General features: G+C 37.5%; 1 protein-coding gene across 7 annotated transcripts in view; it reads left to right on the forward strand.

Annotated features, from left to right (window-relative positions):
- LOC138739338 (coiled-coil domain-containing protein 138-like) overlaps positions 1–13,094 on the forward strand; it is a 274,654-nt gene that overhangs the window by 21,407 nt on the left and 240,153 nt on the right. For all 7 annotated transcript variants that reach the window (XR_011342184.1, XR_011342183.1, XM_069891162.1 and 4 more), the window contains exons 7-9: positions 3,450–3,569; positions 5,936–6,013; positions 6,706–6,819. Coding sequence is in view for 5 of the 7 variants with exons in the window: in XM_069891162.1 (XP_069747263.1) it covers positions 3,450–3,569; positions 5,936–6,013; positions 6,706–6,819 (312 nt within the window). In the remaining 2 variants the exon portion in view is untranslated. The remainder of the gene's footprint in view (positions 1–3,449; positions 3,570–5,935; positions 6,014–6,705; positions 6,820–13,094) is intronic.

Here is a 13,094-nt window from a genome sequence, read left to right on the forward strand (position 1 = left end):
CTAAATAAATAAAAGGGATCTTAAATGTATAACTTTTAAAGGGATATTAATGGCTTTCATAATTGTCAGAAATCTGGAGTACAATACATAGTTGAATGTAAATATTAATTTAGCAAGTGAAGACATGTTCCCCAATATTTCAGCATATTTTTGCATTGAGGAGTTGCTCCCAAATTTGCTTCCAAATTGATTTATAATTTTGTTGATCTCAACCACATGAGTATGTTTACTTTAGAATCCTAATATGTGGTAAGAAAATTATCATTAGGAATTCTTGCTGACACTTATTCAGTATTTCTGCTGTAGCTGGGTGTGGGAATTCTGAGTAATGATTCCTAGAATCAAACCTTCAAGCACTAATTTAATGTTATTCTCCCCATTCCCATAAATTTCTTTCAGATTCTACCATTTACCTTCATACACTGACCACCCAGGGCTGAAAGTGTTAAGTTTGCATGTTCTTGTAGCTCCATCAGTTTTCTCTGTCGTACTCCAGTTTCCTCCCAGACCTAGAGATGTTTGGATTGATAGGTTAATTGTGAGTGGAAAGGTAGAATCTGAGGGAAATTGTTGGGAATGTGGGGAGAAAAGGTTACAAGGAAAATGAGAGATGAATGGGATTGCATTGTGAATGAAATTATGTTCCAGAGTATGAATTTGACTTGTGTCCAAACTGATAAAGTGTGAGTTTTTCTCCATGAGCTGTGCATGAAACAACTTTGGTCAATCCACTAGACTCTCAATTTTTAACAAATTAGTTTGTTAACAAGCTCACATAATGCATTGACAATGACTAAACTTGTTTCATGCACAGTTCATGGGAAGAGACTCACACCTTAAGAGTTTGGATTTAATTCAAGCCCACATTCTGGAACATGATAATCTTCAAGCTGTAAATCAGGAATCGAATTCCATCTTTCAGTATAACATAAAAGTACGGTTTTTTTCAGCATACTGATTCTATAGAATCAGAATTTATAGCCATGAACAAGTCACAAAATTTGTTTTGCGGTACCATCACAGTGCAAACATTCATATAAACCACCTGACAAAAATAAATATAAATAGTGCATGAAAAGTCAAATAAGGCAGTGTCTTTGGTTCACTGGCAATCCCATTCACTGATTTTCCTTATAACCAATTTCTCTCCACATTCCCAATAACACTTCCTCTCCCCCCCCCCCCCTCCCCCCCACCCCAGATAGATGTCTGGTTGTGGTGGAGGAAAGAACTTGAAGGCTTTTGGATCCTGTTATGAAATGGGGGGGGGGGTTAATTTAAATCTTAGTTTAGGTACATTTCACAAAAGACATCTCATTTGAAATGCAAGAGCCATGCCTTAGCAGAGACTCCCTTGTCTACAGTGACTTTGAAGAGTGCTTATGAAGATTTCACAAGTGAGTGTTAATTGGACTGATGTTGTGGAATTGAAATGGACTATTGTCTTTAAAGGAGATGTCCAGACAAAGAGTTTTGTGTTTTTGAGTTTTGTGTGCCCGATGGAGATGTGGGAGGGCTGGTAGTCATGGTGGGGAGCTGATGCAAGGATCGACAACGAGATAGACAACAGACTCGCCAAGGCAAATAGCGCCTTTGGAAGACTACACAAAAGAGTCTGGAAAAACAACCAACTGAAAAACCTCACAAAGATTAGCGTATACAGAGCCGTTGTCATACCCACGCTCCTGTTCGGCTCCGAATCATGGGTCCTCTACCGGCATCACTTACGGCTCCTAGAACGCTTCCACCAGCGTGGTCTCCGCTCCATCCTCAACATTCATTGGAGCGACTTCATCCCTAACATCGAAGTACTCGAGATGGCAGAGGCCGACAGCATCGAATCCACGCTGCTGAAGATCCACTTGCGCTGGGTAGGTCACGTCTCCAGAATGGAGGACCATCGCCTTCCCAAGATCGTGTTATATGGCGAGCTCTCCACTGGCGACCGTGACAGAGGTGCACCAAAGAAGAGGTACAAGGACTGCCTAAAAAAATCTCTTGGTGCCTGCCACATTGACCACCGCCAGTGGGCTGATATCGCCTCAAACCGTGCATCTTGGCGCCTCACAGTTCGGCGGGCAGCAACCTCCTTTGAAGAAGACCGCAGAGCCCACCTCACTGACAAACGACAAAGGAGGAAAAACCCAACACCCAACCCCAACCAACCAATCTTCCCTTGCAACCGCTGCAATCGTGTCTGCCTGTCCCGCATCGGACTTGTCAGCCACAAATAAGCCTGCAGCTGACGTGGATATTACCCCTCCATAAATCTTCGTCCGCGAACCCAGGCCAAAGAAGAAGAAGAAGACAAAGAAATTGATTAATCTTTTGCCAGTGCCACGAATCCAAGTCTGGTTAAAGCTTGCTGTTTTAAGAGGAGTCATTTGGTTTTGCAAACAGAGAAAAAAAAACATGCTTTCTCTTTGGAGAGAGAGAGAGGGAGAAAGTTTGAGTTTAAAGCAGGAATTGGTGTTGGTTTGCAGACCTGCTATAAGACCCATTTGAAGATAGGTTTTGAGTTCTGAGTTCAGCTTATTCTAAACTCTTGTAGTCAATTACAAGAGGATGTGGCTGGTTAATGTGATTTATCCTGAAATAGGGGAAAGAGAACTCTCTGTGGTAACCTGGAAAAAGAGGTTATCTCTTGGAAAACCCATGAGGGGGAATGTTTCTTTGGCAAGACATTGAAGTGACTGATTGAAGGAGATCATTTTGTGTGTGTCCAATGAACAATGAATACCTTCCTGAGCAGTAACAATTTGAGTTAAAGCCCCAGAGCATGGTGAAGATCATAAATGTTAAATTCTGTGCACAGTGTAAAAAATTGCCTAATACCAATGAACTTGAAGAAGTGTAAAGTGAATAATTGGATAATGAAACAAAGAATTTTCCTGAACACATACACATTAAATACATGTACACTTAGAATTAAAAGGGGGTTAAGTTAATAGTAACGTTAAATATTGATCTTATTATTAAGTTAGAAGCAAATTAAATACTTTTTTTATTTAAATAATCATTGTCTTGGTGAATTTCTGTTGCTGCTAGTTTTTGGAGTCCTCTGGGCTCGTAACAATACAAATTTTTCACTTTTTAGCCATGTTCTAATCTGATTTGCACATAAAATTGAATCTTAAGCAAACACTGAAGAAAATAGAGATTTTTTTCATCTGCCTGAATTGGAAAGGTTAGCATCATACAGTATGATTACTTAATATGATTGCATTCAGAAAATTAGTCCATGAATAATGAAGCTCAATAGATGGGAATTTTTCTTTGTCACTTGATAGTAAAATTGGTATTGCGAGTTGGTTATGATTATTGAATATACCAGCTACAACTATCCACTGAAATTGGTGGAAATTAAAATTGTGTTATTTCTGTAATGTGTTCAATTTTACTTCAAAGTGTAGCAAGTTAAAAACCTCCTCCTATATTTGCCTCCACAGCAACATGCTGTTGAAGTCAATCAACTCACAAATGCCATAAAGGAAAAGATAAAAGAAAACAAAAGACTTAAATCCTCCTTTGACTCGTTAAAGGAATTAAATGACTCCTTGAAAAAACAGGTAAGAATGTTTTTTGTGAACTTTATAATATGATTGTTCTAACTGGTAGAGTCATAGGAAATGAAAAGTAAAAATAGAAAATGCTGGAAATTCTCAGCAGATGAGGCTGCATCTGAGGGAAGGGAAACAACTAATTTTTAACGTTGAACACTCTCTGTCAGGACTGAGAAGACAAAAGAAGTTTGTCAAGCTGCAGGGACAGGGGAATGTCTCTGATAGGGTAAAACTGGGGTGACTTGGGATAAGCTGTGAAAAGGCTATCTAAGAAATATGGCCAGTGAGTGAATGGGAGCAGTTAGAGATTGAGAACAGAGACAAAGTAGTGTAGGACTTGTGAAATGTAGACAGAAAGACTTGTGTGGTAGGTCAGGTTGGGCATGTCCTCCACACTCAGGATAAAACAGAAAGAATAATGGGAAGTTGTATGGAAGTCTTAGACTATTGTGACTATTTCCTAAGCATAATAAACCTTCAGTAAGTGCAACAGATACAAGTCTGTTCTTTGACAAGTACATTTGTGAATGGTCTTTTTAATTCTTTTTTTCTATTATTTATAATATTAAATAGCACCATGATTTGCAGAAGCCGGAAGTAAGTTGAGTATCTTTACTAAGGTTATTTTAAGTATCTGTCTTCTGTGAAATATTCTTTTTACATGAAAATACTTGGTGTTACACTTTTTTGACATTCTGTCAATACCACGTAAAAAGAATAGTTATGCTGGCTGTTATCGATAGTTACATTCATTCCACTATTGAAATTTAGTCCCACATTTCTATTCATTCACTGTGATGATAGATTTGGGCTCTTGAATATCTTGGTTAGCTCTCCCAATCTCAATGCAGAGATTTAGTGGGCAGAGAAATGTAAGTTCCTTTAAATTATTTTGCTTTAATTTTTAAAAGAAATTGTATATTTTATATGTTTTTAGTTAACTTTTTTATTTCCTGAACAAAGGATGATGACTACATGATCTGGTCCAATGCGGAACAGAGAAACAACAAAAATCAAATTTTTGTAATACCTCAGCCTCTGTTGTATATTTCGTATTGTTTCTTGACTTAATCACTCTGATGGACCTATATCTGATCCATCAGCAAAGATGCTTTTTCACTGTCTCCACCATTCTTCTCCTCTACCCCACCCACCCACCCACCCTGCTATTCTTGATCTTTCATTCAGTTTCCAACTTACTGTTTCCCAGACTCCCGGATATGTACTTCTGTAAACTCCCAATTTGACTGCATTTCCATTGTCTACAGTTTCTCCTACATTAAATCTGAGATATTCAGCATTCTCTAGCAATATCTTATCAAATTTTACATCATAGAATTGTGACAGCATAGAATTAGATCAATTGACCAATTACATTTCAGCTGCAGATAGAACACATGTTCAGTCCCTTTCACTCTTCTTTCATTAATCTTACAAACTATTCCCTCAAGCATCCTTCCTATTTTGTTTTGAAGATGCTCAAGTTCAGTTTTCACCATCCTGGATTGTTTATTCCAGAACCAAACTATACTCTGAATTTTAATAAAAATCACAGTCTCCCTGCATCTTTGTCTAAAATGTTAAATCAATGATTCAAAATTATTTGCTTCAATCGTGCTTCTGATTTTTTTCTGTGCCAGCATCTTCAGCTTAGTTTGCTGATTGTGTTCAAATATCTGGAAATCTCATCTTTTTATACTTTCTGCCCATACACAAGTTATAGTCTTGGTAACTGACGATAATTTGAAGTACTTTAATTTTTTTTCTTGGTCATATGCCACTTCTTTTTTACAAAAATCAAAAGGTGATTAGCAGAAAATAGCTATTATTCATTAAAAGAAATAACATAATGAATCGCAGAAATCTGTAGTTAAGTTCCCTTCCTAGAATGAACTGCTGATTTGTTTCAAAAATCTTTTTCTGGAGCTGATCCAAATAGTAGATTCCAAACCCTTATGCTGAGCCTGTTGTTTCTATATTATAATATTATAAAGGGTGTTGTTCTGAAATACATCTAGATAATAAATAAATTGTTATTCTTCCCCAGCAACCCACCCCCGCAAACACCAAAATAGAAAGCCATCAAACTAAATGCAACAGAGTTTGGTTGGAAAAATATACTTCAGATGCTGGAAATCTGAAGTCATAATAGAATAGATCAGAAAATACTAGGCTGCATCAGAATCTGTGGAGAGAAACGTTTTATTTTAATAATCTTCATGATATCTGTGAGAGTGAATTTTATTCTGTATCTTAAATTTTTTGCAGTAATTTGTGAATTCTGTGGAGACGAATTTGTTATTTGACTGCCATAATGTGTAGGTTGTATTTATAAGGGATTATCTTTGTATTGCTGTGTGGCTATTTTTCAGATTAACAATGTAGCACAACAGAACAAGAAGTTGGAAGTTCAGAACAAAAAGACTCAAAGCCGTTTAGAAAATCTGCAAGTGAGTTATAGGTGACTGGAGAAAACTTTTCAAAAACCATGGAACAGTGAAAGTAATGAAAAATCTTTTTATGCCTCTCCAAACTACACCTTTTTCTAGATGTCTATTCTCTACCACCAGTACTGATCAGGCTATGAAAATCTAATCTTGGATTAGTCAAATGGCCTAGGTATTAAATAGCATTCTATTTTTTTTATTCTGGTTTGAGAAGCAATACAACCATTTTGTGTTGAGCTGAAATTTTTTTTGACTACTGTCTGGCTTGGACCCTAATGCAGTTTTTGCATGAGGAATGAACAGGGTCTTATCCACAGCAAGGGAACTAGACTAAGTTAACATTTGTCCTGGGAGTGAACGTCATCGGAGATGACAAAACAAGGTGGATTTGACATAACCTGCCCCCCCCCACTCCCACCCTTAGTCCACACAGTCCTTGCCCTCTTGCCCACCACATGTGCTTTGGGTTGGGTTGTGGGGTGGGATGGAATGTTCAGGCCAAGCTGATCATGGGTCCAAGTATTGTTCAGTGTTCTAAGATTTCAACCAAAACCAGAATTTTCAACACTGGCAAAAAGCAATGAAATTCTTTCTCTCCGTCTCTTTTCTTTTTAGCAGCACTGATTAAGCTATATTCTAGTATTTGTTGTATGTCATAATTTTACAAAATGTTTACCAATTATACTTCCTTGTAGAGGAAGCACGATTTACAAGTGGTGCAGAAATTTCGGGAAAACCTTTCTATTGGTGTAAAGGAGATCGGATTGGAAAAACAAGAAAAGATTCAACCTGTTTGTAGAAGCAATCATGTAAGATATTTTGCTACATTAGTTGATGTTGATAGAATGGAAGATTTGTTGGGTACTTATTTGTAAAATTCAGGTAATATAATTTTACTTCTAGTATTTGGCACACCCAACTCCCTATCATGACTACCAATAACAAGAAATTTTAACATTCCATATCCACTTCAGCTGTTCCATCTTCATCCCTATCATTTTAATCAAGCCATACCAATTTTCAAATTATTTCTCAGCCTCCTGACCTAACAAGCCAAATTAGACGTAAACAAGAAATGTGCAGATACAGAGGTCGCGTGCAGTGCACAGAAGTTATAGCAAATCTCAGCTGATCATACAGCTTCTATGGAAAGTAAAAGGCAGTCAACATTTCAGGCCTGAGCCCTTCTTCAGGTGTGCTGAAAATCAGATACACTCCCGAATAAGGTTGGGGAGAGGAGGGGAATGGGAGGAGCACAGGCTAGAAGGTAATATAGGTGGATACCGGTGTGAGAGGGAAGGAGCAGAGAGGTGATGGGGAGAGAGGAGAGGGAGAAGAAAGATAGCTGTCTGATGGGAGAAGGAAGGAAACAGATTGGAAATTTGGAAGGCGGGAGTACATGAGGAAAAGCGAGAGAATGAAGGAGGGGTTAGTAGAAATTGGAAAGTTGGATTTGATTCTGTCTCATTGGAGATTGCCAAGTCTGAATACAAGATGTTTCTCCAATATACTAGTGACCTCAACCTGGCAGCACATGAGGTTATGGACAGGCATATCAGTGTGGCAGTATGGTGTGGAATGTCCAGCTTAGCCAAATTTGACATCTGCTCCATGACTATTCTGCTTTACTGCCTCATCCATCTATTCTTAATTATTTAAGTTCCTTAGTAATACTTAATTTAAATCCCACTGGATCTTGAGATAATGTGATTGAAAAGGTTATTTGGATGCCAAAACTAAGTCACAGTTGTTTGATGAGATGTTCATAATAATACAGATCAGAGGTAGGATAACATCAACCAGCAGACAGGCAAGTAATGCAACAATTAACCAACAAAGGAACTGATCACATGCTCCCTTTTATACTAAAAGCTAGTCTAAGCCTGTTAGATTAAAAACCCATGCTGAACTGGTACAGAAGCTAAACACAATCTTGCTGGAGGAACTCAGAAGATCAAGCAGTATCACTGAGAGAAAAAGAATGGTTGATGTTTCGAGTTACAACTTTTCTGAGTTTGGTATTTGCAGTCTCCTGTGTCTCTCCCAGTGAACCAGTTGTGGAGTTTTAGCTTTTCAGATAGACAAATATTTACAGGCAACCAGGTGACTACAAACAGATAAGCACACATTTAAAAAAAAGCTAAAACTACAAGGAAAAATATTCATTTTAATACAATTCACTCTTCCCAAAAAAGTTAATGGTAAGTCTTTCCACCTATTTAAATCAAATTTAATTTTATTTTATTTAATAAAGGTGTATAATTTAACTTATATAAATTACAATAATTAGCATCAATAACTATTCCTAAATATTTAATCTTATTTGACCATCTCCCAATTTACTTTATATCCTGAAATTTCCCCATATTGCTCCAATTGTCTTTGTAAATGACCCAACGATTCTTTAGGATGCGTTAAGTATATTAAAACATCGTCTGCAAATAAATTAATTTTATATTCATCTGAACCTAGTTTAATACCTTTAATATTAACATTTTGTCTAATCGCTTGAGCCAATGATTCTATTACCAATGCAAATAAGGCTGGTGACAACGGCATCCTTGTCTAGTCGATCTACTTAGCATAAATGAAGATGATATTTTTCCTTTTGTCACTACCCTAGCGGATGGATTTTTATATAAAGCCTTAACCCAATCAATTGTCCTGGGTAAACTTGTACCTCTCAGTTTGTTCGTTTTAGATTGGTCACAGTGTTTGAACTACCGAAAGAAAATAGACACCCACACGAGAGCAGTTCAGTTTATACAAATGTTTATTACAAATTCAAAAGCTGATTTCAAACTACAATATGCAAGCCCTTCCCAATTATACTTATCAACGCCTGGACTGGTCCCAACTGCCCAATCGAGGCAATGACCGCACACTTGTAGTAGGTTGTCGGGGCGCCGGTAGCAGCTTCTCCACCTCCCCCGACTGGGACGTTAGCTGGACTCTAGAAGTTCTTCTTCTTGCTGAGAGATATTTCCACCCCTCAGAGAGTCTCCACTTCAGCAGTGGGACCATGGCTTATATTACCCAAAAAATTGTGTACTCATAGCTTATCTCTTTGAATAAATGATTTAATTATCTTCAAGGTCTCCTGACAGTCTGCGACCAACAGAAGACAACTGAATCTCTGGGCCTCATGGTGGAATTTAGATGTGTCTACTAATTCATATGCATCCTGGGCCTCATGGTGTAAATTAGATTATGTCTTCCTATTCAACTGCATCCCTATGGCCCATGGTGGAATTTAGATGATGTCTTCTGATGCAACTGCATCCCTTCTTGCATAAGCTGGTCTAAATCCTCCATTACTTAAGAGTGGTCCCAACTTAAATTTCTCTATCAAAAGCTTTTTCAGCATCTAAAGCTGCTATCATTGGTTGATTGAGTTGCTTTCTCAAAACATTAATCAGTGAAATCAGCTTAACAATATTGTCTTGCTGAATATCTATTCTTTATAAATCCAGTCTGATCTACGTGAACCAAATGAGGTAAAAATTTAGCTAATCTATTAGCCAAAATCTTTGCCACAATTTTATAACCTACATTCAATAAAGAAATCAGTCTATATGAACCAACTTTCAATGGGTCTCTATCATTTTTTGTACCCGCTAGGGTAGTGACAAAAGGACAAATATCATCTTCATTTCTTTTTCTTTGGCTTGGCTTCGCGGACGAAGATTTATGGAGGGGGTAAATGTCCACGTCAGCTGCAGGCTCGTTTGTGGCTGACAAGTCTGATGCGGGACAGGCAGACACGGATGCAGCGGTTGCAGGGGAAAATTGGTTGGTTGGGGTTGGGTGTTGGGTTTTTCCTCCTTTGTCTTTTGTCAGTGAGGTGGGCTCTGCGGTCTTCTTCAAAGGAGGTTGCTGCCCGCGGAACTGTGAGGCGCCAAAATGCACGATTTGAGGCAATATCAGCCCACTGGCGGTGGTCAATGTGGCAGGCACCAAGAGATTTCTTTAGGCAGTCCTTGAACCTCTTCTTTGGTGCACCTCTGTCACGGTGGCCAGTGGAGAGCTCGCCATATAACACGATCTTGGGAAGGCGATGGTCCTCCATTCTGGAGACGTGACCTACCCAGCGCAGTTGGATCTTCAGCAGCGTGGACTCGATGCTGTCGGCCTCTGCCATCTCGAGTACTTCGATGTTAGGGATGAAGTCGCTCCAATGAATGTTGAGGATGGAGCGGAGACAACGCTGGTGGAAGCGTTCTAGGAGCCGTAGGTGATGCCGGTAGAGGACCCATGATTCGGAGCCAAACAGGAGTGTGGGTGTGACAACGGCTCTGTATACGCTTATCTTTGTGAGGTTTTTCAGTTGGTTGTTTTTCCAGACTCTTTTGTGTAGTCTTCCAAAAGTGCTATTTTCCTTGGCGAGTCTGTTGTCTATCTCGTTGTCGATCCTTGCATCTGATGAAATGGTGCAGCCGAGATAGGTAAACTGGTTGACCGTTTTGAGTTTTGTGTGCCCGATGGAGATGTGAGGGGGCTGGTAGTCATGGTGGGGAGCTGGCTGATGTCCCCATCAGCCAGAGTAACAGTAATTAATGCCTTGGAAAAGACTCAAGGGGGGGGGGGGGAACCTGTATCTGTAGCTTGTTTCAATACATCCATAAATATTGGTAGCAATAAATCATAAAATTCTTTATAAAACTCTGAAGTAAATCCATTTTCACCTGGTAATTTCCCACTAGGCATAGCCGGTAAAGCCTCTTTAATTTCAAAATCTGTAAAAAAAATTATCCAACTCTTTCATATCTTTTTCATCCAATGATGGTAAATTCAACTCTGACAAAAATGATTCAATTCAGTCATTATCCTGCATCCCACCGGAAGTATACAAGTCTTCATAAAATTAATAAAATTCTTCATTAATCTCCTGGGTTTATTGGTAATGACTGAACCCTTTCTAACTGCACTTATCGTCCAAGAAACTTATTCCGACTTCAACTGCCAAGCTAAAACTTTGTGAGCATGTTCTCCTAACTCATAATAATGTTGTTTAGACCTTTGTAATAATTTTTCATATTTGTATGTAAAGTATTATAACATAACTTTAATTTAGCTAAATAAGCTTTTTAATCTTCTGTTGAATTTTGATATAAATCTTTTTCTAAGACCTCAATTTCCTTCTCAAGATTTTTACTTTCAGCCAGATATTGTTTCTTAATTTTAGTTGAATAACTAATAATTTGGCCTTTTAAATATACTTTTAAAGCATCCATAAAGTAAATTTACTTTATACTGAATTCTCATTTATCTGTTTAAAAAAATGTTTAATGTGATCTCTAATATATTCAATAAATTCAGGTTGCTTTAACAACATCATATTAAATCTCCAACGATATATAGTTTCTATATTTTCAGAACCTTTACCAGAAATTAATGATAAAGAATGATCAGACAAAATCCTACTCTTATATTCAGCATGCATAATTCTACCTTGTAATTGTAAAGAATCATGTCTGGATGAATAACAAGAAAAATATTTTTCTGTTGGGTTTAATCTTCTCCAGATCTCAACCAAATTTAAGTCCTTCATAATTTTTGACAACTGCTTAGCCATCTTTGTTCTCTTCAGAATTTTTGGAGATTTATCCAATAGCGGATCCAAACAACAATTAAAATCACTTCCCAACGAAACATTTTCATTCGCTTGATTCAAATTTAAAAATGTTCCTTTACAAACTCTTCATCATCCTTATTGGGTGCATAAACATTCATCAATGTCCACACTTCAGCAAAAATTTTAAAATTTACAACCAATATTCTTCCCACTGTTGCAAAAAATGAATCCAACATCAAAGGAAACTTTTTATGTATTAGAATAGCCACTCCTCTTGCTTTGGAATTAAAAGAAGATGCTTCTATGTTCCCTATCCAATCTCTTTTCAATTTCTGATGTTCTTTTTCAGTTAAATAAATTTCTTGTAAAAAAGCAATATCAGTCTTCATCTTTATATAAGCTAACATTCATTTCCTTCTAATTGTATTATTTAATCCATTAACATTAAAAGTTGCAAAATTTAAATTTGCCATATCTCTAAATCCCTCTAGGGATGGCACCTCATATGGCTTCACAATCGAAATACGAGCTCCTTAAAAATAAGAATAAAAGAATACCCCCCCAAAGAGAAATTTAAAAAAAACCCTCAAAAAAATTTTAAAAGATAAAAGAAAAACTACAACAAATAGTGTAGTACCCCCCTCAGTTATACGGATGTGACCAATGTCACCAGTGGCAGATGATTCTGGAAGCAACCGAGTTTTCCACATCCTCCCAGACCAATCTGTAAAGTATTTAAAAAAATTTTGTAAATTCATTTTGATTAGCAGCCTCCAATATACGATTGACCTGGTCATCATCATCGATATCAATCAACTGCAAAGACTCTTTTCTTCCCATTCTTCACCTCCGGTAACTTCACAAATGGCTGGTTCATCAGGTCCTGATCTGACCTGTTGTATGGTAGAGAATTAGCAAAAATTAAAGCATCATGATCAATTTCAAAAAACTGAGCTTAAAAATTCCCTTAAAACACCTTCAATACTGCCGGAAACCGAAAAGCAAATTTATATCCCTTTTTCCACAAAACCGCTTTAGTTGGATTAAATTCTTTATGTTGTTAAATTATTTCTTGATGTAATTATGTCAGAATAAAAAAAACACCCTATCTTTCTTAACCAATAAAGGGCCCTGATTTTTCTGGGCATTTTGCACAGCAAGATGTAAAATCATCTCACAATCCTGTTAGCGGAAACATCGAATAAGAACTGGCCATGGAGTTTGACCTGGAAAAGGTTTTCTCCTTATTGCTTGGTGTGCTCTATCTAATTCCAAACCATCCGAAAAAGCCTCAATCCCTAACACCTCAGGAATCCACCTCAGAAAGAATTTTACCTGTTGCTGTCCTTCCATATCTTTTGGGAGCCCCACAATCTTGATATTATTGCGTCGACTCTGATTTTCCAACGAGCTATCTTCTTCAGCAACTCCCTCTTTTGAATTTCCCAACAAATAAAGGAATCCTCTATGTAATCCATTCTGTTCCACTTGATCTTTACAGTCAAAAAA

The sequence above is a fragment of the Narcine bancroftii genome, chromosome 7 (assembly GCF_036971445.1).
Source record: "Narcine bancroftii isolate sNarBan1 chromosome 7, sNarBan1.hap1, whole genome shotgun sequence".
Lineage (NCBI taxonomy): Eukaryota > Metazoa > Chordata > Chondrichthyes > Torpediniformes > Narcinidae > Narcine > Narcine bancroftii.